Below are 27,107 nucleotides of genomic sequence, written 5' to 3'. Positions count from 1 at the left end.
CTGCCACAGCAGTCTGTAAATGCAGCAACACGCCAATATCCCAAGACAGAACTAAACAGACCTGAAAGGAGGGGAGAAAATCCTTTATATTGAACAGCAACTACTCTCCTCACACCAAGAACCCACCAAGAAAGAAAAGGCAACCCATACTCAGAAGATCAACTTTCATATCAGAAATGTAGCAGCTGAACTCTGCCAGCATCAAATCACAAAATACTCCTTCAGCAATTAAAATGAAAGTAGGTCAGGCAGTCCCTTCTGCTACCCAAAAGGCACATCTGTTAAATATTCTGTAATACCGATTTGAAGTAAAACACTTCTGTTCTTTTGTTTCACATGCGAGCCAGTCTAGGTAGTTACTAATGATTGTGAGTGAACTTTCTTTCAGCACTGCAAGAGATAAACTATCAGTTAAAGTATCAATGTTTAAGGTCAGTAGCTTTTTTAAAAGGTAACAGCTTCTTAAAAATATTCTCCAAATGTGACTCCGGGTGAATAACTTCCAAGGGTTACGAGATACTCTTCAGGAATAAAGCAAATGTCACACTAAAATAATAGATAGAAGCATCAATTTTGTTTTCATGGAACAACTTACTGCCCGAAGACAGGAATCTTTCCCAGCAACTGGGCACTCAAATATCAGCACTTCGGAAAACCTCACACCAAGCTCTGCCATCTTTTTCACAGGAAAAACACTGAAAGTGTACTTCCAGGAAGCAAATCTGCTTACATTTGAAGAACAGATTAACATCTCAGAAGAGACTAGTAAAATTATCCCAAACGAGTGTATCTAATCAATTTGTCATTTCTGTTGAACTACAAATTTACCGTCTCCACTTTCTATTAACATAATTGTAGTCACAACTTGTCCTGATACAATGCCAAGAGTGTAGGTGCTTGCTCTAGATCTGAATGAAAAGAGAAATGCAAAATTATTTTTTTTTCATTCTTGAATCACATTCTTACTTCCCAATCAGGTTTTGAAATATTAGAAAGAACACATTAGAAAGAATACAGCTATGTACAAGGTGCACCTAATATGTACAAGGTGCTAAGACACCAAGAAAGAGCAAATACAAAGTTCTGAATTTAAAACAGCAATAAAATTTAATAGTTATTTGCAAGAACTAACATTATTTTTGGACTGCGCAAACCTGATCCTTTTGCATGCAATAAGTGATATTCCTTGCAACATTCACACTGTTCAAATTACATCAGCTTAAAAGAGGAATATTTAACCTAAAGATGGAGGAAATATTACACACGCTCTTCTGTAAGTGAGATTTATGTTGGTTCCTCGTGTCATAAATACTTAGGAAGTGAGGGCCTGATTTCATGAAGAAAGCACCTAGAACAGTAACGTATGCAGACAAAAGTGGCCCTGCATTTTGGTATGCAGCTGTAACTGCACAGTAATAGTCTGGTATCTCTACGTTCAGCCTGAAGAGCTACAAATCGCATTTGAGATCAATGATCTTTATCTACCTATCAACAGGGTTGATGACTAAGAGTATTAATTAAAAAATGTAGTAGCTTTACAGGAAATTGTCGTACCAATGTAAATGAACATGCACTACAGCTTCCTTGAAAGGATTTTCAGTGTTTTACAGTCTTATAATATTAATACAATTTTGAAAGTTGCTTTGATGTTTTCACATGCTGACACTTAATCAATATGCATTTGTTCTTTGCACTGCCTGATCCAGTCCGTCATTGCCAAGACGACAACACTGCTTTTTAAGATGGATCTCAATAGAGCCCCGATTTGGACAGAGCTGGGTTTTCTTTCCAGCTCTACACCCCGTTCACATCTTTTGTAAATCTATTTAACATGACAAGTGGTCTTCATTCTCCCCATAAGATGACAACAGTGTCTTTTCCACTTTAAATTAGCTCTCAGGAGGAAAAGTTGAATGGCTTAGCTAGTGCTTGCCTGCAGAACTGTGTTTCTCCCACCATAAATGCAATGCTCACTCACCTGAAGCACACTCAATAGAATTAGTTAACTACCTAGGAATAGTTCCATCCACAGACAGGCTGATCTGGTCAAAAATGTCAAGTCTGCCTAAGTGATGTACACACTTATGCAATCAGTCTGCCTAGTTAGAAATTGTTAGGCAAACCCAACTTAACACCTAACATGTTTTCTCCTGTCAAGATAACATCTACTGAACATAACTAGCTGGGAAGCATTTGTTAAACTCATTTTGGCATTCTTTCAGAGTACAGAGTAACTTTGCACTATTTGTTTGATAAATATAGCTATATATTCTATATATGCATAATAGAATATATATTCTGCATTATGCATATATATTCTATGTATGCATAAGTTCAGAACTACAGAAAAATATTCCATTTGTCCTGTATCGTTCGACCCTTCATGCAATAAAGCATATGAAACCTCACTAGACACCTGTAATGCTATTATTATCCCCTATCATTTCTTAAACCATGAACGTCATTAATATTAGAGCTCTTTCATTTCCACATTTATTCAGTGACTCCCTAAGTTAAGTATGTCTGACCTGACTGGTTAATCCAGAGTGTGCTAGAGGAATTGGTGGGTTTGTACAGGTAGTGATTCTGGCGTAGATTGCCAAATTGGGACTTTCAGTTCTATTTGCTCTATTCTACTCCTTCTGCAACTTCCATTAAGAAAAAATGTTACTGCTCCCATTCCTCAGGATCACTCAGGATGCAAGGCTGAAAAGAAATTCCCTAAGGTTCAGCACATCACACTGGAAATTGTGTGTGCAATAAGGACTTCTTGAAGCAAAGCTCCAAATTTACAATGCAAAAAACAAAGCTGAAATGAGGACATCCCTCTTAGCCTAAGGAAATAAAGCTTATTAGACAGAAATTGAGTTTCTCTGTCCCTCTGTCATTTCTGCCTTCCTCCCCAGCATTTGAACCTGTTGATCAGTTTCCACACTTCTCACAGAAGGGCAAGAAGCCACAGAGATAAGAAGTTCCTACATGCTTTGTGAAAAATTGGCAGCTGGATAAAGGAAAGAGCCGAATGCATGTCTCCACTGAAGAGCTGGTGGTTACCATTTTTAGGTTCTAAGGGCCACCCACTGGCTGGCCATGTTGTACACACATTGCCCCAGACTAGCCACAGCACGTGCTGCCACACACCGACACCTGGAAATTGAGAATCCTGCAATTTTACCACACCTTTCCTTTCATTTTGGATTTAAAGGCATTTTCTATTTAAAAGCAAATTAAATTTAAGCACATCTACTAGTAGAAATAAAACAGCTAATAGAATAAAATCTGGTTACGTTTACTTGTATTAGCAATTCAAGCTTCTTTTTTTTTCCTTTTGAAGTCTACCAAAACGCACAGTTCTATTTTTGCAGCAAGCTCTTTTCATAGATCTTCCAAAGTCAGCTCTTCAGCTTCTACTAACAAATAGCAGGATCTCAGGCCCCATCCTGTGCACTACGTGCTATATCCAAACTGACAATTCAAAAAATTATCAAATAAAGATACGTAGTCACCTCTTCTATATCATAGCTAAATAAACAATAACCCTACTTTAGGGAGTCAAACTTAGGGCTACATTTACCCAATCTAAAATTAATTATAAAAGGCTTGCTATCGAATTCAAAAGAAATACTGTCAGATTTGGACAGTACTGTCTTCAAATCTAGATGACACCGTCACTGGACAGTTATTCTCTTGTCTATCCTGACACCATTCTGAAGCAAAAAAGAACATGGAAAAATTAAGTATTGTCCAACAGTTCATGCCCCAGCAGCAAAGGCTTGTCAAGGTGAATTACTGTTAGAGGAGAAAGTCAGCAGAGCATGTGCTGTTTCTCATCCAGCACTTTAAGATCCTAACGCTTTCTTGCAAATGGATAATAGCAGCATGGCTAGAGCCTAACCAAACACCCACACTTGGAGTTACATTCAGTCATGCATAAAGCTTGGTCTGGAACCAAATGAAGAGGTGAGGGGAATTATGGTTAACATTAAAATTTGGAATTTTAAAAAAATATATCCTTATTTTTGCTATAATCCAGATTTTGAACATTAACTAGACTTTAAAATAGACTTGGAAAACGCCATCCATTGGCAGTAAACATAGCAGCAATTCATCTCTCGTGCAAACCTTACATAAAACAGTTTCACAGCACAAACAACTCCCACAACTGCTTGCTTTGAGTGTTGCTCTGAAGTTTTCAAAATGCAGCACGCTACGTGTTAGTCATGCGACTGTCAGCAAGGATTTAAAGCAAGAATGCATCTTTCCTCAGCACCTACTAATATGATTCATAACATGCACAACTGGCAGAGACACAAAAGAAAAAAAATGAAAATCTGTTTTTTTAATCATAAAATGATTCAACTTTCTTTTCCTCCTACACAACATACATGTTTTACTAGTTCTTATTGCTGACTGCAGCCTTCAGTCTAGTACAAATATTCCCCTTTCCCAAAGATGTTATTGGACAAAATTGTTTTTCTTTCTTTTCAGTTCACATAGCAACCTTTTCATTATAGCCCTTTCACTGAGCAGGCAAGAGAACCAAATAAATATCCAACAGTTATGAAAATAATGAGATAGAGTGAAATCTGGTGGACTTGGAGAGCACATGCTGTTCACTTTCATGGTTGTAGATCAGCTAGCATGACAGCATAGCCGTTTTGAAGCATCTAATTAGAAATGGGAAGATACCCTTAAAACAGCAGTACTTCTGCAAGAGGACATTCATCGCCTGCTGATGACACATGCTGCCCTGCAAGTTAATATGCTTAACAGAAGTACTATAACAAGGGTATATTGACTGTTCTCAACTTATTTTGAATTCTGCTGTTTCTAACTTGAACCTGAAAGGTTATGTACCTGAAATCTCATCTACCCTTTCCATTAATAAGTTAGTTTAGTAAGTGTTGCCTCATCTTACCTCAAAGGAAAAAAAAAATAATCTTGAGTAATACTTGACTATTTTGCTTTTTATTCCAACAGGTCACCGCTTCAAATGACAGCTGTATGCACAACATACATACGTGCCAGCTGCACAACTCCTTGTTTGTCACCAACACCAAAGTTAACCTAGAATCAGCTTCTTGATTGGTACAGCAGTTATCCTTATCCATCCAGTATTTTATTTGGGCACAAAAAAAAATACCAGCTACATATACTCCTTACAGTCCTTTAATTCACATAACTGTTCTACATAAATAATTGTTGCAGAAATATAGAATGAGATTCAAAATACCACTTGCAAGTGCCCACAAATTTAACTTCTAATTTAAAAAGACTGTTCATGTATCTACCAACTCCTTTTTCCACTGCAAACCACAAATTTCTAGAAAAGCTGTACTCCTCCTCCTAAGCTCGTATCTTCATTGCTGCTTCCTGCCCCTTTCCTACCTCGCTAGCAGTCTTCACACTGTCTTCCTGAAGTGCCTTTATCTGCTATGGTTTAGACTCACCCCTTTCTCTTCAGTGAGAATATCAGCCACAGGGAAACAGAGAACCTATGGGAAATGGGTTCCCAAACTTGGGAAAACAGCATTGCATTAGTTTACCTTTTTATATTATCTTCAGAGTCATAAAAGCAATTATACTTTTTTTTTCCCTTTAGTAGTTCAAATACCGTAGAGCTTGTCAAGTCAGCTCCAAACTGATGCCCAGTACATGAAAAAGATTACAACATTTGGTACCACGTAAAACTCTCATATATATATCACACTATTTTCAACTCCTTGAAGCCACAGCAACATCACAGAAGAAATTATGCTGGTTATATACTATATTTTAATCTATATGCCCTAATGTAATCTTCAAAGCTTATTATATCGGAAAATAAATCACAAAAGTTGAGACTACTTATTAAAATAAACAAAAGTAAATTGTTGTATCATTTATGAAAAGAAAACAATATAAGAATATTTCAATAAAGAAATTAAGGACTACGACTCCTTATTCATCGCGTCTTTACCTCCAAGGGAGATAAAAGGGTCTGATCACAGCTGATTTAATGTCAGCAGGCAGGACTAACTTGTACAACAAGGAAGCAGTTTTCAGACTAGAAAGACAAAAAATAAAAGTCAGGAAAAGAAGTCTCATAACCAGATGCTATTCCCAGAAGACAACTGGTTGAGAACATATTTGTATAAATAGAAGAAAGAAAAAGTTTTGCTCTAAAAACAAGCTGCTTTTTAAATAACTATTTCTTAAACCATGCTGTACTTAAACAACTTTTCAGCCACACTTTTGAAGTCAGTTCTGTAAACATAATTGTATCTCCGGCATAGGTGGCATCTGCAAGACAGGCATGAAAACAAGTTCTTGAGCACTTCACATGCCCAGCCCAGAAAATGCTTAGCTATAAATATGTAAGTAGCCCTCTGAAATAAGAAATAAGAACAAACTTAAGTACCCGCAGGATCAGATCATATGTGCAGTGGAGTAAAATAGTACGTCTTTAATACAGAAGAGAGTATCTGATAATTAACTATTTAAATCAGAAGTTTAATACATTTTAAATGCACCTTGTTATAATTATTCCCTGAACCATTAAATAACAGGGAGAAAGGAGTTGTCATTCTTTATATTCCATATCTAGTGCCCACTTTCCCTGTTTCTAAATTAAATTCCTACCAGCCCTCTGGCCATGACAGACTGCTCTCAATAACAGTGCTGATGTGCAGGTCCAGGGTAATACTGAAAACTGACAGATCGATCAATGGCCATTGTGCCAGCACAGCAGACACCTAGCAGTAATAGAGCAACCGAGAATCCAAAGACGACATACAAGGAACATAGCTTGTAACATTTGTTCCTGTAAACACAAAGAACTACTTAAAAATTCTTTTATCTCACCAATCTTCTCTTTGAATGAAAAGGAAATGTGTAGTCAAGTGATAAAATAATGTTACCACGTTTAAAGATAACGATGAAAACAAACTTACAGTCTGGTTTTAGATATCTGGTCCCAGATGAGAAATTTTATTAACTCTAAAAACGCAACAGTGTATGCTGTAGCACATGCTTCCCACCCAGAACTCCTTTCTGGAACAAATTAAACAGGTGTAAAGTTAGAACCCTGAACTAGAAACACAGGAATGTGCTGTTCTTTTTTCCATCTTTTCAAACATACTTTTGAGACAAACCCTTTAGCATCACAAATACTATTCCTACAATAATGTATTAACATTTGAAAGGCATATTCTATTCTACACTTTTTTTCTGACTGGAAAATAATTTTGGAACAGTCACAAAAGTACTACATGTCTATGAAAAGAAACAAGGACTGAGAAGACAATTCTACCTAGGAACGAGTTTCCAAGAAAAGGCATGCAGAACAGACCTTAGAAATTGATTAGTGGTGCTAACACATTTCACGTATGGGAATCAATAGGCATTTTGTAGAGTTTCAATAACAGCAGTAAATACAGAGAAACATCACCTTTCCAGTAATGCCTAGGAGAACTCCTAACTCCAAGCATGTGTTATTCTGATGAAAAACTTGTACGTGCTAACCAATACGTAAACTGTTTGAGCAGTCACACCATCAACAAGCTCAAATGCACCTCATGCATCTCTAAGGAGAGCCAAGAAGTAAGGCTGGGTGTTTCTGACAGTTCTAGGCACATCCTTTACTCTTCGCCAGTATTACAAAAACTACAACTGATATTAAATAACGATGTAACTAGATGTAAATAATGATGTAACTAGAATTAGAAAAACTAAGAAGTCTTCCTGATGGATTTAGCATTCCTTAGATCTAAGATCATCAAATTGTTAGTCTGGCCCAAGCAAATCAGGCTGAGGAGACCCCCCCCCCCCCCGAGCCCTTCCGGCAAGCAGACCGTCAGACGCAGCGCTGGGAAAGCAGCAACAGACGTGCTGCCTCTCGGACACGAGATCCAAGTTCAGCCTAGACAGGGGAACCACGCTTACACTGCTCCCTCGGTAACTCACCATTCGCAAAAGCCCTATTTTTTTTTTTAACTCAGGCCGGCAGTCCCCCAGCCCGGTTCTCTGAGCAGAGCACGCCTTCTGCTGCGGGCAAGGCGCCGGTTCTGCCGCTGCTCCCCAGCCAGGCCCGAGGGACCTTCCCCCGCGCTGCAGCAGCGCCGGCCCAGCCCCAGCGCAGCCCAGCACCCGCAGGGGAAGCGCGGCCCGCCCGAGCTCCACCGGGCGCCGAAGCCCCTCCGAGGGCTGAGGGGAAGCCGCGCCAGGCCCGCGCTGTCCCCAAAGGGCGCCCCCCCCTGCCCCGGCCCCTCGCCCGGAGGCCTCTCGCCCCTCGTCCCGCCGCCCCTCAGCGCGGCCGCTGTCCCGCCTACCTGCCCGGCCCCGCCACCCCGCGGCTCCGGCAGCGCCGCGTCCGTTTTTTTGGGCTGCAAGTCGCCTTTTCCGTCAGGGCAACATCACTTCCCCTGCGGCCCGGGGCCGGAGCAGGGGCAGGGGCGGCTCCTCACGGACGCGGGGCCCGCCCCGGCCCGGCCCCGGCCCCGCCTCAGCCCGGAGGCTCAGCCCGGCCCCGCTCCGCGCAGCAGCGGGGCTCGGGAGCTGCCTGCGGCCCCTCGCTTTGCCCAGACTCACGGGGCGCTTGGCACGAACCAGGCCGGCTCCTCGGCTGCGCTCCCTGAGCCTTTACCCTTCTGAAAGCACATCACGGGCCGCTGAAGAAAATTCATCAGAGACACAAGGGGCTGCGGAAGCAAACCCGCTGCGGCCGGGTGTGCCGGCGGGGCGAGCAGCTCCTGCCCCCTGCCCTCACCAGAACTCCTTCCTGGCAATGTGCTACGCGCTGCCCAGCGAGGCCTCTTCACGGTCTCGAGCTCAGCTGCATCGGCAGCCCTTTCCCTCCGCATCAGTTCGTACAGACTCTCTGCTGAGACGGACTTGGTAAAAGCCATCTGTCATCCTTACGGACTGATGTCCAGCAAGCTACTGACACAGCCATGCCTTTCTAGGTGGGCTTTTCAAAATAAAATGGGACTGTAAAAAAAAAAGAGTTGCTGGAGCCACCTCGGTAGTGTTTGTTGACATCAGTGACTTGTGGCCTTTCCTCAGGTTCAAAATGCACTTATCAGGCACTCCTCAGCTGCACTTCCTTGTCCACCTCCTACTGCTATACTCCCATCTTAGCTTCTGTGGAGTCTACCGACTTGTCTCTCAGTTATCACATGGTTCCTGACTTCAAATGAAAGCACAGCCAGGGAAATTTCTTCCCTCATGATTTCCAAACATGCTTCTGTGTCAGGACCAAAGTCCCCGCATCTGTATGTTTGAGTTTCTTTTTAGATAAGTCTTGAAATAGCTACTGATCTAGCATCCTCGAGTCTCAGACTGATGTGCACCTATTGCAAGGCTAACGTTGTTCTACTGAGCTACGTGCTGAAGCACTTCCCCAAGTACTACCTGACTTCCAGGCAACCTTAACTCCCCCACGACCGTCCCTATTAAATAGTCACTCTTGACCTAACAACCCCAGGAGATGTGGGGTTTTTTTGTTTTTTTTTTTTTTGTCTCTGAAGCACTTCTGGTCACGAGTGTTGTGTAAATATTCTCCCCGCTGATGACCAAGCCCAAGGGCAGAGCCTAGCCAACACCGGATCTGGAAGAGCTCCGCACCTGCTCCACTCAGATTGCTGGGCAACGCTGCACCCCACGAGGCTCCTTTCCACTCATTCTTCTCATTAAATGTGGGAGAGGACTGAAAAACGTGTATGCGCATGTGTGGTGTGCATGCGTGTATAGATATTTACGCACAAGAACATAAGCCAAAGCTGGGCGTGGATCTCTTATCAGCCAACAGCCCAGCTGTGCTCCCAACAAAACTCAAGTATTAGGGTCTGCAACCGTGACAAGCAGACAAAAATGGCGTTTATAGTTCGGAGAAAACCCACAAAAAGTACCAAGCGTAACCGTACAACGACGACTCTCTTTTTCCAGTTCCCTGATGGTGATTTACACTTAGACACACATACCTTAAAACATTCAGATTTTTATGGATATTTCAACACCCGCGCCTCTACAGGCTGGTACCGAGCGCAGCGGCGTGCAGTCACGCCTCCTGCCGGCGGATCGCTGCGGGGCCGGGCCGGGCCGGGCCGGGCCGGGCCGGAGGAGGCCTCTCGGGGCTAGCAGGAGCAGGAGGGCAGCAGGAGGAGCCCCCACACGGCTCGGGGGCAGGCGGGCGACGCAGGCTCGGATCCCGCTGGCGGCGGGGACGCCGTCTCCTCACCCGGCGCCGTCTCCTCGCTCCGCGCCGTCTCCTCAGCGCGCAGCCCGGGGCCGGGAGGCGGCGGCGCGGCCCTCGCGGCTCCCTCAGGGCCTCTTCCCCGGCGCGGCGTCCGTCGGCGGCGCGGGCGGGTGCTCGGGGGTCTGCTGAGCGCCGGGCGGCTGGAAGAGGGGCCGGTAGATGTAGAGCCCGCTGACCACGCCGAGCGCCACGGCCAGCGCCACCTGCGGCAGCCGCCCCCCCATGCCGGCGGGGACAGGGACGGGCACGGGCACGCACGGACGAGGGAACGGCCGGTGCCGCCGCCCCGCTGCTGAAGGACGGGAGGAGCCCCGCTGAGCAGCGCGGAAGAAGGAAGCGCAGCCGCAGAGGTCGCGCAAGCGCCGCGCCGCCGCCTCAGCCCCAGCCCCGGTGCCGCCCCGCCGATGGAGGCCGCCGGCGGGCTGCTGCTGCCGCGGGGCCGGCCGCGGCGGCCGGAGGCGGTGCGGCTTCGCAAGCGGCGGTCGGTGCTGTACGGGGCCGCCCGCGGAGCCGCCGCACAGCCCGGCGCCGGTAAGCGGGAGGGCGGGACGGGCAGGGCGGCCCCCGGCGGGGCCCGGGCCCTTCACTTGCGGGCGTTGCTTCCGCAGGCGCTGCCGGCGGGACCTCGGCCCTGACGGCGCTGGCGGTGGCCGTGCGGGTGCTGAACTGCGCCCTGGTGCGGACCAGCTTCGTGCCGGACGAGTACTGGCAGTCGCTGGAGGTGGCGCACCGCATGGCGTTCAGATATCCTTTGGCGGTGCGAGCCGGGCCCTCTCCCCGCCGCCCCCGCTCGGGAGGGGGAGCGGCCGGAGCGGGGCACGGCCGAGAGGAGCGCGGCTCGCGCGGGGGCTTGCGGCCTCGGCCCATCACGGTGCGTCCTTAACGTGCACAGCTATGGGCACCTCACCTGGGAGTGGGCGCAGCGCCTACGGGGCTATTCCTACCCGCTGCTCTTCGCGAGCATCTACAAAGCTTTGCAGCTCCTGGGTAAGGACGACGTTCAGCTGCTGGTAAGCATCACTTCGCCAAAAAACGCATCAGCTGCTGAAGTGTAACGTAAAAGCATCGTATTTAAATTCCATGCATTTTTGTTACTGACCGACAAAGATTTTTGGAAACTCTTTGTTGAGCAGAAATACTAGCCAAGAATCATATGGTTATATTTTAGTCATGGGGAGTTATAAAGAACATTCAATAATTCACTTACTATTTTCATGTCTAAGAAGTCATTGACTAATACAATAGTGAACTTGAACTCTTTGAACTTGGAATATAACAGATATTGCTGCAAGTAAAGTTTTGTCTTTGCTTACGTAGATATGGGTTCCTAGACTGGTACAAGCAGTTTTGGCAGCTTTTGCTGATGTGAAGCTTTATTTATTAGTGAGACACCTTGAAAATGCAGAAACAGCGAAGTATGTGGTGAGTCTCAGACTTGAAAAAAAATTATGCATGTTAATTAACACCGCTGCAGTGTGAACAGTGGTAAAATGATGCTAAGTCAAGCCTCAGAATTATCACCGTTATTTAGAGCTACAGAACTTGTTTTAACACATCTCCCTGTGCATCCCCTTGTTCATAATTATTTTCAGTACTTCTGCCAGCTGTGTTCCTGGTTTACATGGTATTCCTGTACCAGAACTCTTACAAACACCATGGAAACTCTTCTTACCATTTTTGCCCTTTACTACTATCCAATAAAAGGTTCCAAGATGGGGAGCAGGTGAGAAACTTTCTACTAACAGTACTGATAATCTTTGGCTTGGGATAACAGATACCATTTAAAATGCTGACTTCTATCTAAGGATTTAAAGCAACCAAAAATACCTCACTCACACAGCAAGTAGTACCAGCAACTGCGGTATTTCCTCTAGATTTTTTTTTTTTGAAGTAGTGATATAGCTGGTATACAATATGACTACTCTCCAGTTATTTACCTGAAGTATCACTTTACAAAAAACTTTAAGCTTTAGGGGACTGGAGTTTGTGGTAACTTGGAAAAAGATAACAATTGTTTGGGTGCAGCCATAGATGAATTTGTGGTCACAACTTTCTTTACCAGCTATCTATTTTAAAACAAGTATGCGCTCCTAATTAATGACTCTATTGCTAATAAGGCAGTTATGTAGCAGGCAACCTTTCAAGCAAAACAGAGTATCTGCACTCAGAGAATCGGTTATCTGGAGCATGTAGAACTTTGGGTCAGAGACATGACAATATTTATATTGAGGAAACATCACTGTCTGCAAAATAATTGATCAGATCTTATGATAAGTTTACTTTTTTTTTTTGTTCCCTCATTCTAGTTGCAAATATTTAACACTGATAGCACTTGCAATTGTTATCCGTCCCACCGCTGCTATCCCATGGATACCTTTGGTCTTCAGTCATTTTTTGCGAGAACAGAGGAAAGCAGACCTTATCCTGCACAACTGCATTCCAGTTGGGTAAGTTCCTTCTGAATTTAAATTGACTGTTTGCAGCTATATCTTAAGATTGATTTTACCACTACATATTGCAGCAGAGACAGAGGACTCAAAAAAACAAAAAAGCTGTTAAAACACAGGGGGGAAAAAAAACCACAAAGTTTAAAGAAGAGTTATGCTTCTTTGAAATGAATGTGAATGAATGTGTATGCTGTGTAGAGTCACAGAGAGAGATTTCCTAAGGATAAAAACACTAACATCATTCCACCTTATCCTGCTATTATGCCAAGGATACTGGGTGATAGCAGATGGCCACTGTAAAATGGCCATGAGTATGGATAATCCTACAAGAGTTTAGGAGTAACTTCAGCAAGTTTTGACAGCAATTTGGAGAACAGTACAATCTGATACATAAGCAATAGCAATGCAATCAACTTTTGTTTTTTTCAGATTGGTCACATTGGGAATCTCTTTAATAATTGACCGTGTGTTTTTTGGTGAGGTAAGTAGCTTTAAATGCAACTTGTAAGACAAAGATTAATTCTAACCATTTTAACACAGATAGATGATGTGGACTTCTCTAAATCCTGTTATTTCTGTGGCTAGACTGTGTCTGGCCTATCTTCTGTAAGTGTATCTGAAGTCATAAATTCTTAAACACTGACTTCTTAGTTATTTTCAATGACAGACTATTACGTCAAATGAGCTCTCAGTAAATCAGTAGTTTTTAATGGTATACTGTAAACTTTATACACTTCTTTCTGTAACTGCCAAAACAGGCAGTCTGTGATAAGAGATAGAAGAAAAGATGTAAGTATGAATGAAAATGTCACTTGAGGCTAATGATGACTGTATAATTCAATTTAGATGTTGATTTTTCAATTTGGATTTTTAACTTTTTTCCCCCCCCCTCCCTTGAACATCCCAGTGGGTACTGGTTCAGTTGAACTTCTTGAAATTCAACGTGCTGCAGAATTTGGGAACATTGTATGGTTCTCATCCTTGGCACTGGTACTTGACCCAGGGACTACCGATTATCTTGGGTACCCATCTGCCTTTCTTTATTCATGGCTGTGTGCTGGCGCCAAAAAGGTATCGCATCTTTCTAATGGCAGTGATCTGGACAGTGTTAGTATACAGGTAATTTCTCTTAAGTACAATTACAATCTTTCACTAGTTGTGTTCTTTTCATCAAAGCTCATGTCCTCTCTACAACAAAGCATGGTATTCAGGTTAAACGATAGAAAATCTAAAACTATTCGAATACTTGAGAAAAGGCAGTCAATTACGCAACAGTCTCTAGAATTGAAGGTAATACTACCATTTATATCATTAGCATACACGTGTTTAGTTAGACCCTGAAATATTAAAATAATTTGGCATGAAATTCAGTGGGAAATGGAAAAAAAACTCTGAATCACCTAAGAAACATTTAAAGAATAATAGAGCTGGTTAGAAAACTGTTCACTAGATGTCTGTTAACGAAAATACTCTATTATTTGCGTCTTTAATACATCCCCAATAAGGGTTTTTTTGACTTCTAAAACTTACTTCATTCACAAGTTTATACACACCTCTTAAGAACATTTATCACAGGGCTGGATACATCACTTGAAGAACTAGAAAAGAAGGTAAGCTGTTTCTAAAGCTTCAGTTAACTGTAGATTAAGCAAGAGACTTTCAGGCAGGAAAAGATACAGCAAGTTAATAAATACCAAGTAGTAAACAGTATCAAACTACAGTAGTAACATAATACAGTAAAACAGTAGCAAGGACACAAATACTGTCCTGTCTTTCAGTCCAGCCCCAAACTTCAGGTAGGTCTACTGGCTTTAGGTCTTTCTTGACTCCCTTAGTCTTGTAAGAACCTGTCTGGTTCCCATCACAAATCCTGCAGTAATCCCCCCACCACCAAAAAAAAAAAAAAAAGAGTTGAATGGAGTGAAGTTGTATTAGCAGAGGTGAATGTTACTGTGGTAGATACAAATGCGTACTTACATCTCAGCTCACCATCCACCCTTTTTCTTGCCTTTTATTACAGAAAAGTAATGGGTAAAGTATTTAGCATTCATAGAATCAGACAACTTCATTGCTCTATCACAGTAGCCAGGCACTTTTATTAATGTGTGGTTTAAACTGACGAAATAATCTTAATTTGAATGTTCTTGTTACATTCTTAAAAAGAGATTACTCTAAATTGATAACATGCTTTTAAGTATGTCTAAGTGCTCTTATAGTCCTCCATGCTCTAAACTTATTTTGTTAACAGAACTGATGTTTTCAGCTTTCTCTCTATAGTACCATATCTCTTTTATTACAGTACATTGAGCCATAAAGAATTCAGGTTCATCTATCCAGTACTGCCATTTTGCATGTTTTTTTGCGGTAAGAATTTGGTTTTAAATGTCTTGCAACCTTTTGTATATGTAACTTTTACCCAAAGACAGACAGTTAATACTGAATGTAGGTACTTGACAAAGGATTCTTAGAAGTAGCCTGGAAAAAAGGATGAAGAACAGTAAGTAACTGAAATATACATGAAGTAACCTTAGCATGGATAAAAGTATTTTCTACAAGAAAAAAAATTGCCTCATTGACTCCTAACTTTAGTGCAGTGCCACCCTTACAGCAAATTTTTGTTGTTTCCTTTGTAACATTTCTCCACTCACTTCTCTAAAGTATGCTCAGGCAATTGCCTTTGAGTATGAAAAAAACTCAGGTGTTCAGAAATTAAAATTATTTTCTAGACCTGAATCTGGAGTAGCATCATCAGCTAAGAGATGATGATAGTTTTTTTGTCTGCTCTTGACTAAACTCTAGGTGGAGTCTACTTCCCACAGCAGTCTGAGAACAGTTAATGTGATAGCTTTTTCCTTCAGGCATAGTACAGCAAGTTTGTTAAACCACAAACAACATCCCTAAACTAATGCAGTTAACTTTAAAATGAACTAAAGATAGCTTGCATAAACTGCTGAATTGGCATCTGACAACTGTAGTTTTTCTATCACCGCAACTGCATCTTAAAGAGAACCTTGTCCACAGTTTCAACTGGAAAGTGTATTGTTTTTGATAACTAAGATTTTTCTAATGCTTTAAAGGAATACTTTAAAAGCTTGTTATCTTTTTCCTGTTCTTATTTTTTATTATTATTATTTAAACAAAACAAAGAGCCTAATAGGTATTTTGCAGAAACAAAGGTATTAGCTAGACTAGTGTAATATCTGTAATCATAATGTAAAACCTAATCTACTGGAAAGTTATATAGTAAAGATTCAAATTTCTAGAACTTACGAAGCTAGACAGCTTTAACATACAAGTTCAAAACAGATGAATGAAAATTGTAATGTTTTAACCTATTTTGCTAGTCTTAACAAAAGTAAATCTTAGTTCAGTAGTTTTGTTGCCAGCAAAGATCAAATAAATAATGTCTTTGGTTAGTTCGGTGTTCAGTTCAATAGCAGATTTAAGAAGAACCAGTTCTACTTTATATGCAGGAAAATGTCCAATGAGACCACTTTTTTTTTTTGTTAATGTCTCAATTTTTATATCTATAATAAAATGGTCACTTTCTCAATTTATCAAGAGAAAAGTATGATCTGGATACTTTTGTAAAGAAAAAAATGACAAAATAGTTTTGATAACTTTTGATTAGTTTTGATTGATAAGTTTTGATTGCAAAGAGGTCTTGAAATCGCTCAAAACATTATAAATAAAAGCAGAAAAAAGTTTATTAATTTTCAATTCCTTTCTAAGTACACCTAAAGATAAATTAAGGCTGTTTCACAAAATCAGTTAAAAATGCCTGTAACAGAATGTTTCCACACGTTTAAATCAGTCTAATTATAAGACTTTGTTTTATGATATCTGCATATATGTTAGAACATGGGCTGACTGAGGACTTCTTTAAATTACTGAGATACCTGCAATTTGTTAGAACATGGGCTGACTGAAGACTTCTTTAAGTTACTTGTGCTATGCTCCTGGCTTCTGAAACAGGCCTACTCTCACTTGTTTATTTTGATTCTGTAAAGGTGGTCACAGAGCTAGGCTGCATAAAATATTTTTATCTCATGATACTGAAAAGAATGAATCACATTATCTCCCATCAGGAGAAATGTGTCTTCTTTCTATTATTAGCTTCTTCACGAAGAGCAGTGGGAAGGCAGGTATGGGAGATGGGAGAATAAGCTTCTCCAAGGATGGTAGCTCAAGAACAACTAACAGTAAGGATCATAACAAATGTATAAAGGGAATGCTATAGCTTTCAGCATGTTGGAGATAAAGAACACTACAATCATACCAGAGCACGTGTTATCATTTATTCTGGCTCTACTTGGATGTGTGAATCACAACACATCAGTAAGTCGCTGTATACCACTCATCCAAAGTAATGAATGGACTATTATTTCCCCACAAAAAAAAAAAAAAAAAAAAAAAACCTAAGCTCTGGAGAGATAAAACACTGGCTTCAAAGTTTTACTTCTGGACTCCAAAGGACAGATATGGATTTAACATTTACACTGTTAAATCCAACAGCAAGGGATTCAAAGACTAACCTTTGAATTTCCATTTTAACAGTAAAGACTGCAGCATATTAAAATACTTCAAAGTAAAGTACTGTTTTCAACTAATAGTTTTCAGAAGTACTGTGCGGAATTAAGTTTTTGCTTATCATAAACTTACTTAAATGTTTCTCTAGGATATTCTTTAAAACACCTGAAAGCATGGAAGAAGTCTGCAGCAAGCTTCCTGCTTGTATCAAACTTACTCCCAGCCCTGTATACAGGTTTGATTCACCAGAGAGGCACTCTTGATGTTATGAGTCACGTGCAGGAACTTTGTAACGACTCTAACCAGTCACAAGCTTTTGTCTTCATCATGATGCCATGCCACTCCACTCCATTTTACAGGTAATAAAGTAACTAACAGTTTATTATATTAAAATCCAGACATTTTAGCAGAAATTATGATTTTTTTTTCCTAAACCTGCCTGAGCTGGATAAATGTAGGCAGGAAGTTTGTTTTTCATACCACTAATAAAAAATGAATACAGAAAATAAGCTAACTGTGCTTACAACACAGAATAAGATTCAGCATTTAATTTTATTCAGTTTTTGTAAAATAGCTTTGTATGAGGATATGCAGCAGAGTTAAGACAGTATTTCATACAGCTTCATTGTGGTAGCTTTTGTAGCAAAACTAGACTCACTGTTATAGTCAAAACATTTTAATTTTACCTTTACTTCTGCTGCTAGAAGGTAAAGAAATATAATTAATAACATACAATGACAGAAGTCACTATTTCAAAAAGTTTGTAATATATCCCGGTAAATAAACAACACATTGAAGCAGATACAAACCATGAAGCTGATGTGGAAAACTATCTTTCATTTAAGAAACTGATGTTCTGCAGATGACGTTTGTATTGAGAAAAGTCTGCTTTCTGTGAACTGCTTTAAAGCACACACAGCAGCTTGGAGCTGAATCTACTTTCTCTACTTCTGCTTTCATATTAAGTATAGAAGGGAAGAAAACATTGGCTGTGGAGGGGGAAGAAACCTAACTATTCAATTTGTTTTGACTGAGGTATTCTAGTCATTTCACATCTTGGTCTTGGTCAGTTTATTCTGAAGTTTGTTTTATTTTTCTCCCTAGCCATGTTCACTGTCCTCTAAAAATGAGATTCCTTCAATGTCCCCCAGACCTAACTGGAAATGAAAGCTATATTGATGAAGCAGATGTGTTTTACTCTAATCCACTTGGCTGGCTTAATAAGGAGTTTTACAATGATACATTATTACCTAGTCACTTGATTTTCTTCAGTGTGCTAGAACAGGTATGGTAACTGCAAGATGAAACAAACTAGTTTTGATGTCAAGTTACAGAAGAAATTGAGAGAATTATGATTGAGATTTTTTTAAAGTATTGTCTGTAGTTTTTTAAAACACTTAAATGAAAATTGAACCCCCTAGTCCATAATACAGTATAGATGCCATCCCGCCGATACATACTTAACATTTTCACATGCCCTCCATATGAATTCTGCATGCCATAAAGTAAAGTTTTCTGAAAGAATTTTCCTCCTGCCATGTTAAAATAAATGTCTGTTCCCAGAATCATACTCTTCTAAGTAAGAAACAGTGACAAGCAAAAATGCCTTTAGTCAGCGTACCTCTTCCCCTCAATTCTTTTATGAGGGCCATGTACTCAAACAGGATCTGATGAAGATACACTACAAATAAGATCAAACAGAATAGCTCTCCCCCCTCTGTAGCAGTCTTTCTTAAATAAGGGACAAAAAACTTCCAGGGGATTATTGAATTGATGGTTTCCAGAAGATTTTGAAACACTGTTCTGAAGCTCTAAAATACAGTTTTTGATAATGGAAACTAATGTATGTTCATTTACAGGAAATATCATCATTTCTAGCTTTAAAGGGCTATGAGAAAACAGCCACCATCTTCCACACTCACGTACCTCAAGGACGAGTTGGAAGCCATATCTACGTCTACAGAAAAGGACTGAAATGAGTCATACCTGAAGATAAGTTTCTAGACTAATGACCTAATGAGATCGGTTTTCCATAGCAATAATATGCTTAGAAGATCTTTTACTGCAGAAAGGAGAGAGTAGTGAGTCTGTAACTGAGTCAGTCAAAATGGAAGGTTTGATTAGGCAACTATTGACTGTTTTGAAACACAAAAACCTCTTCCTGAAGGCAACTTCAGTGGCACTATGTCAGGGTGGGGGTGTTGATCTCTTACAACACTAGAGAACATCAGGAAGACCAAAGCTACCATATGACTACTTTAAACAAGAAATCAGACAAGGCTGGACCAATTTATGGAACTGTATAGCTATGCTATTTTTTTATAAATAAACTCTTTTACCCACACTGTCTCTTTATTTTTCTTCCACAATATGCAGATATGCAAGATATTTCAAGTGCTTAAATCAGCAAGCTGATTAGAATGCAGCACAGCAAATTTTTCACAATTCAACAGGCTCTTGAACCACCCCCCCAAAGACAAGAAGCAAGTGTAAGATTACAACACACTAACAAGTACATTACCATAATGTAGACTTTTTTTTTGAAGGATGAGATGAAGTTAGTATATCAAACACTGGAGTTAATTATTGATACATTATGCATGACTCAAGCTTGAACTATACTAATGGAATGCAATTAAGCATATTTTTCATATACAAGTCATTGCATGCCTACTTTCTGTAACAATACCGCTGGCACCCAAACTCTCATCACTTCCATAGAACAGTTAAAGCAACAATACCAAATATGCATATTAGAAAGCCTGACTTGTGCCTTTTAACAATTTGTAAGAAACAAATTATTTAGAGAAAAACTTGCATCTTGCTGCTTTCTTGAAAAACAATTAGTTTCCAGAGAGGAGGTCATTTATTAAATCTAATCTCATTTTTTTCCATAAATTACTTAGTATTTTGGATCAAAGGGTAATTGCCCCAATTCTATTTCAAGGTTTGCCATGTGTCTTCCATTAGTGCGACCATGTTTATGCCATTTACCTTCTCTTTTATTACGATGGTGGTACTTCTGAGCTTGTTTTTCATGTCTGGTATTTTCAGTTTGTGTAAAAGAAGGCCTTTTAGGTCGACTGCAAGGAGTAAACAAAAACTTATTACAACTCGTATGAAAGCACTTCTCTAAACGCATTTTGAAATACAATTACATTATCAAGAACAGCTTTTAGCATGCTGAGGTTAGCTGAAAAAATTAGTATTAAGTAGTCCTTTCTCTTGCAAGAAAAACGTGCAGGATTTTTTGTTGCTGTTTTTGTTTGTTTTTAAACCATCACTAAGATGGTATACTTAAAATAAATTCTTTCTAAAAATAAAACTGCTTTGCAGCTGGTTTCCTATATTTCTTTGTACAATAAAGCCAGGTGAATAGCTGTTTGAGTATCCCTACTGTGATGCTTGAGTGGAGATCTCAATCTGTTTTTCAGCTATTCTATTATATTCTGCTCTATAAAAGTAATCAAAACTTTATAAACCCCAATGCCTAAAAATAGGTACTTTAGAGGTTCTCCAGTGTACAAGTATAATAAATACAATTATATGGGGAGGAGCGGTGCTGACAAAAGACAGCTGCTCACCTATTGCCGTTTGTGATGCACAGAGTGCCATTGCACTGTATGCTATTATTCTATTACTAGAGTCTAGGCTTCTGCTAAACCGAGCTAAGGCTATTTTCATCCTCAGGATCATACAAAATTCTGTATGACACAATCAGTAAATGTATTTGAAGTTTTGCTTCTCTGCAAACTGAAGTGCTTAAAATAAACTGCTTAATTAAAAATTAATAATACATTAGTAAAAAGTACTTGAACTATAAATAAAAACAACTAAACTCATTTGAAAAGGCTACTTGGTAACTGATAGAATCATCCTGACAGTTCAGCCTTCACTAAGAGAAGGTCCAACCTCACATAGCATTTAGTAACTCCAAAATAGTATTCAGACCTCCTGCCGCAATAAACCCATGAAATAGTAGATAATACAAATCCAAAAGATAAACGCAACTGAAGAACTGCACCTCAATCTAACTATTCAATATGTGTTGTGCTGAATACCAACAGAGGGAAAAGTTCCATTATGTTTTCAAAGACAACGACTAATTTATAATGCACAAGAAGTTCACATACAGCATTTTTTTCTACCTGCTCAGAATAAACATTAGCACAAAAGACCACAAAAGCAATTTTGTAATAGAAATGAAATTAAAAGCCACAGAAAATATATACATTTAAGTATTCCAGAAAGAGCAAGTTCCACACTATATATTAAGGCTGCTCGCTTAATTTTCTTCACCAAAGTCTATGCAGTAGAAACAGTCCACCATCTCTAGCTCCTTTGGGCCAGACAGACTACCACAACTACACTGCAGAAACCCTGAGAATACCATTAGATACAGGAAAGCAATGCAGGCAACAGTACTTGCCAAGGACATTTGTAAGCAAGTCTGAACAAATTTTAGTCTGGGTTAGGATCTCAACTGGAGTCTGCTATTTGAGCAGCCTTGATCTGGGGATAAAGACCAACTCAGTACTATACTAAGTAGTGAAACTCCTAAAAGCCAGCAGGGAAGATACCTGCCAGAACAGGACTTTAAGACTGCCCAAATACATCCAAAAACCTAATTCAGGGAAGGACAATAGGGAAGCCCTAGTTAACGCTTCTCGTGAGATTGCCTGTCTGATGAAATGAAAAGCTATCATACACGTTCAATCTAAAGTAACCCTACCCGCAGCTACAGTTTTCTAAGACTCAGTGGCAATTTTGATTGTGCTATGTACAGGGGATCTGTAGTACCTCATATATTTTTTTTGAAGGGGGCTAGGAGGGTGGGAGAGGAGAAGGGCAGGGGAACGTTAGTATGGGAGGTACACTCTAGTATTTCCACCACTGAGTCCTTTATATACATCTGTGACTAGAAAACAATCTATTAGAACACCACCACTAGTTGTTTTTACAAAGACTACTTCATTTCATTAACAGTTCAGGAAACATTGAAACAAACCTGGGTCCATATTGGGGTGAATTATCATATTGAAAGTAGTATCTGTAGACGTATTTGTCCAAATCATCAAAAACGTTTTCATTCTTACTTTGGTATTCCTTCATATCTTCCAGATAATCCTTGACATCATTAACGAAATCAGTGAACAGCATCTGGTCATGTATAAAAAGCCCATTATGAAAAAACTTATTGATGAAATTCTCTAGTTCTCTCCAGTGATGGAAGTTATGTACGACTTGTTGCAAATACTTTTTCATTAGCCGATTAAATTCATCTACCCTAATAGGATCTGATACTCTGTTAAAGAGACTAATGAATTCTTGATGAGCACATTCAAAAATACCGGAACAGCCTTTTAGGACAAACTGATGTCTTCTGTTACACAAAGGATCGTTGAGACATTTGTCTGAACCTGCATCTTTTTCAAATGTCGTAAACTGATGTTTTCTTCCATCTTTGAAATCTTTTGACATGTGAGGTCCCCTGTAATGCACGTTCCTCAGATTCTCGTAAGAGTTATGCTCTCGGTAAAAAGTTCGAGCTTTCTTGTTTGCCTCATACTTTTTATCATTTGACTTCTTCTCATCAAAGATGTTTTTTGTGGTATCTTTAAAGTGTCTGAATGTAGACTTTACAGAATCAGAGAATTTTTTCAGGTTTTCTTTCACTGCTTCTTTAGCCTGCTTAATCTTTTCTTTATGGTGTCTAACAAACTCTTTGGTGGAATTTTTCATAGCATCAAAAGTTTCTTTAACTGAGCCAAAAAATGATTCTTTTGATTTCTTTTTAGACTTACTTTGCCATTTAGCACCTTTCTTTTGTCCCTTTTCATTCATTTCTTGTTTTTCAGTTTGATCTTTTGCTTCAACATACAGCTTCTCCCATAAGTCAGAGCGCTGTTGCTCAAAATTTAGCTTTTTTTCTAGTTCTGCTAGTCTTCCTCGCAGACTTTCTATTTCTTGATTTTCTCTTAATGTATCATCATCGGCAACATTGTCAGGCGTTTGACGAGAACCTAGCTGTTCTAGTTCTTTTTTTAGAGCTTCTGTAACACGACGTTCTTTGTCCAATTCTCTCCTTAACATCTGTGCTTCAGCAAAGAGTGTTTCCTTTTGTCTAAGAAAGTTATGATTTCTTTGCTTTTCCTCTTCCAAATGTTCCCTTAGTTTCTGGTTTTCCATGACAATAGACTCAGTACTAGTACCTTTATCTTCCAAGTTTCTAATTTGTTGTCTTAGTTTTCTTAATTCTTCCTGAAGTGAGGCCAAAGCTTTTTCCTCCTTCTCTAGGGATTCTCTTAAGTGTTGATTTTCTGCAGCAAGACTTTTTTTGTGCAATTCAAAGGATTTCTTTTCCATCTCAGTAGAAGTCAAACATGTGGAGAGATCTCCCTTGAGCAACTAAGGCAAACAAGCAAAACGTAATATGATTAGAATTGTTACAATTTTAGCTAGCAAAATAAAAGACCAAGGTAAGCCCAGAAGAGTTTACTTATCATTTTGGATGAAGTGACACATGTTGCAGCAGGATACAAAAATAGAGCTCTGTGTGTGTATCTCTGAGATAAACACACAAACACTTTCTTGACAACACAGACCATGTGAGAGGCTCCCACTTCCAACCAGAGGTCATCACCCCTTGTGTTTTACTGATTTAAATAGCTGAAAGATAGTAAACTGGATACTTGAAGTGATACATCTTAAAAAGAAATGAAAAAGTGTGCATGCTGTTTATGTCTAGCAATCAGGGTTTACATACAAAAACAAATACATGAGCAGAAGTAAGGGTATTAGGGCAGGAGAAATTGATCTTGAATCAACTTCGTCACTGAAAGAATGTTTTCATGTAACTATACGCTAACACAAGAGGATACTCCCAGTCTCTTAGCATACAAACCCTAGAATTAAACAACCTGTATTGTGTTAACTGCTGCTATCAGCAACATAAAAAAAAAAACACTCCACACACAAAGCACTTCCTAGTCCTCTCTCTGACTTATCTGAAGCTGAACAAAAAAACTGGGTTGTTGAGTATTTGAAAAATGAGTAACCATGAATAATTTAAAAAGCAAAGTTGTAAAACCGTAAGTTCAACCAAAATAGGTTTTTACCTGCACAGTTCTATTTCTCCTGTCTTTATAAATGACAACCTGGCATTATGTCACAGGGAAGAAGATGGTCTCTAGAGCCAGGTAACTCCCAGACAACTACTAGGACTGCATACATAAAAAACTTTATGCTTAAACACATATGATTAACAAATTTCATCAAATTACAAAATATGTCAATAATCCAGAGGAACTAAAAGTGACATTCTCAGAAAGAATGTATTAAAAATAAATACGTAATGCATTTGTGTGATAATTTCACCTTCTGTAAACTACACATGCATAATGACTGATGAATAATCACACAACTTCCAGCTAAACTCATACCTACCCCCACTTTATCTCCTTGCTCTTGTTGGCACTGGTAAAGGTCATCTTTCATATCTTTTAATTCACGTGTCTTTGTTACCAGCTGCTGACGTTTCTGGATCTGTATTGTACCTACAAAGATAAAAACTTTCTCTTGATATTCTCACTTACAGCAGTTACAAGGAAAATATGAACAGATAAATCTAAATATCATCTTCATATTCCCTGCAAATTCAGAAGCATTCTTACCTTGCAATTTCTGCCCAGTACTTACTAGTAAGAGTTAATAATTTTGTTAGAGCTAAACAGTTAAAAATCTTTTCCTCACAGCTAAAACCAGATTGTAATATACTGATTCTGTTTCTTCCAACAATAAACAATTTCTCAAACAGACCCATCAATTCGCCATTAGTCTCATTTGAGGAGAACAAAGAAACCAACTTTAGGAACGCTATATGCAAAAAAAAAACACAAAAGTTATGCAGGAATGAATGTGTGTAAGGTTTCTTGTTGTTTTTCAGTAACATGCAAGACAACATAGACAGAAGGGAGTACATTAGTCCACAGATTCTGTTTCAGAACTACAACATTTACTGTTAAGTAAAGTTACATAAAAAAGATAAATATCGGCACAGTATTTAAATTTCCATGCAGAAACACAATTCTTAAAACATTTCTCACAAAGCAGCAAGCTCTAGGTTTTGTCTTTGTCATTCTTATCCATAAGAGCAAAGGCTGAAGAGTCAGCAAATACCGTCTTCTCAATTGTCAGAAGAAAGCTGAGGCTTTATTTATTTCTGAAAAAAATACCTTTATTGCACTAGCCATCAACATTTTCTCTTAGTTAGAACTTCTTTACTAGTGCTTCCCTACACCTATACACATGTTCTGTAAACATGATGTAGTTTTCAGGTCTTCACTTTTAGGTGTCTCTTGAATTGACACTACAGCAAATGGCAACAGTAAGGTTTAGGTATTTCTTTCAAAACCAATACTGAGTGTGCAGAGTTTTTCCTCTATATCTGTATTTAAGATGATTATTACTGAAGAGAATAAATTCCATAAATACTATTACACTGAGGTGTTTTTTTTGTGCTCTCTTAATTTCTGTTTAAGATATTGTCAAGTATGAACTTAAAAAAAAAAAAAGTACTCTAACCCAAGTTGAACCTCAATAGTTCAACACAGCTAAGGGAAAGCAACCTCTTTACAGCAATGATTTTCAGTTTACAGAGTCCTGACGGACATTCATAGGAAGCAAAGATCCTTGCATAAGTGAATTTAAATACACTGAGAGTAAATTTGTTTTTCATATTTATGTTTTTTAGATATGTTTGAATTAGTCCATGGCTTTTAAGAATACGAAAAATCATCATTTAGTGTAAGGAGTTCATGTTAAGAGGAACCTGAATTACAGATAGAGAATCAAACTCTATTTCTCTCCTTGTCAAGACAGATTTAGATAGAGTAAGCAAAATGACAAATCAGCAACATGGAAATGGTAGCAAAGACACTGGAAAAAGCATGTAATGAGGTAACATTCCTCACTGATTGGTTTGTCTCCAGCTGGTACTCTGAGTCACAACATCCTTCAGATTCTTTAAGTAATCTATCCAAATCTCAAGCATGACAGTAACATTTCCTTTTATGGCTTCTGGTTAAAGAAAAGCAATTAAATATCACTGTCCACAAGGAAACTGTCTTCTGGCGAGAGTTCTCTAACTTCAGCTTTTCCAGTTATCTGTTGTTCCTGGAAAGCTTGCCTTCTCTCAGATGTCCTTCCTAGAGCATCACAAAGCCAGCTAACTCATTTTTTTATACCGTTAAGAACACAATTATTAAAATGTAATCCTACTTGTCTTCTGAATCTTCAAAAAAAAAAAAAATGTGATGAATCTTAAAGAAGCCCTGGAGCTCTAGCTAAAAGGAAAACACTATCCTGGTACTGATTTTAAAAAAAAAAAAATTTATTCCTTAAAAAGTAACACCCTACAATCCTCTTAACAGGTCAACTAGCCTAGCATTAAAAGACTGCTGTGGAATACTCCTTTAGAAGATAGATTTCTCTTTGCAACTACATTTTAAAGAACAAAAACAAATCACACCTAAAACAGAAAGCAGGGTTTGATTTCCCTTCTAGTGGCAGAAGGATGAGTCATCACATAATCCCAAAGAACTTTCACTCAAGGAAGTAAAAACTAAAGCCGCACAGAGCTGCTTTCTCTGCTGAAAAACTATCAGTGATGACAACTTCTGTTTAGAAGATTCAACAGGTTAAATTGAACTCCTTAGTATATTTACCACCCTTTGTACATTTCCAAAATATATTTCTCATTCATACATCTGCAAATTCTTTAAAAGAATGGTATTTATCATTAGCTGCAATTTAAATTTGGTGAAATGATGAGCAGAAGTGAAACCTCAAGTTACCAGAGCAAAACATTATCAGAGATCCTTCTAGTCGCTCTGTTC

At 39.4% G+C, this 27,107-nt stretch overlaps 3 protein-coding genes across 15 annotated transcripts in view; 1 reads left to right on the top strand and 2 right to left on the bottom strand.

Annotated features, from left to right (window-relative positions):
- The window catches only part of RAB27A (RAB27A, member RAS oncogene family), a 37,498-nt gene extending 26,919 nt beyond the window's left edge, over positions 1–10,579 (bottom strand). For 3 of the 9 annotated variants that reach the window (XM_083850011.1, XM_083850007.1, XM_083850013.1), the window contains exon 1: positions 9,960–10,579. The gene's annotated coding sequence lies outside the window, so the exon portion shown is untranslated. Of the gene's footprint in view, positions 1–5,959; positions 6,860–7,944; positions 8,199–8,309; positions 8,468–9,959 lie in introns of those variants that run through there. The other 6 variants (XM_083850009.1, XM_083850005.1, XM_083850012.1 and 3 more) reach the window with 5 other exon arrangements.
- Positions 10,579–19,552, top strand: PIGB (phosphatidylinositol glycan anchor biosynthesis class B). Of its 2 annotated transcripts, none has more exons than XM_083849993.1 (12): positions 10,579–10,765; positions 10,843–10,978; positions 11,127–11,244; positions 11,552–11,656; positions 11,827–11,957; positions 12,541–12,681; positions 13,111–13,162; positions 13,589–13,800; positions 14,981–15,045; positions 17,447–17,570; positions 18,316–18,496; positions 19,071–19,552. In XM_083849993.1, the coding sequence occupies exons 1-12, from the start codon at positions 10,639–10,641 to the stop codon at positions 19,188–19,190; spliced, it is 1,512 nt and encodes a 503-aa protein (XP_083706119.1). In that variant the 5' UTR covers positions 10,579–10,638; the 3' UTR covers positions 19,191–19,552. The 2 variants fall into 2 exon arrangements, with proteins under 2 accessions (XP_083706119.1, XP_083706118.1); XM_083849992.1 differs by having other exon boundaries at positions 17,360–17,570.
- Positions 14,750–27,107, bottom strand: part of CCPG1 (cell cycle progression 1) — a 25,786-nt gene continuing 13,428 nt past the window's right edge. For all 4 annotated transcript variants that reach the window (XM_083849988.1, XM_083849987.1, XM_083849986.1 and 1 more), the window contains exons 7-9: positions 24,658–24,767; positions 22,220–23,619; positions 14,750–20,294 (exon numbers count right to left, since the gene is read on the bottom strand). In XM_083849988.1, coding sequence (XP_083706114.1) covers positions 20,114–20,294; positions 22,220–23,619; positions 24,658–24,767 — 1,691 coding nt within the window. In that variant the 3' untranslated portion in view covers positions 14,750–20,113. The remainder of the gene's footprint in view (positions 20,295–22,219; positions 23,620–24,657; positions 24,768–27,107) is intronic.

This window comes from Anser anser, assembly GCF_964211835.1.
Source record: "Anser anser genome assembly, chromosome: 10".
NCBI lineage: Eukaryota > Metazoa > Chordata > Aves > Anseriformes > Anatidae > Anser > Anser anser.
Note: the sequence above shows the minus strand (reverse complement) of the source record. Positions and strands in the feature narration are given on the sequence as shown.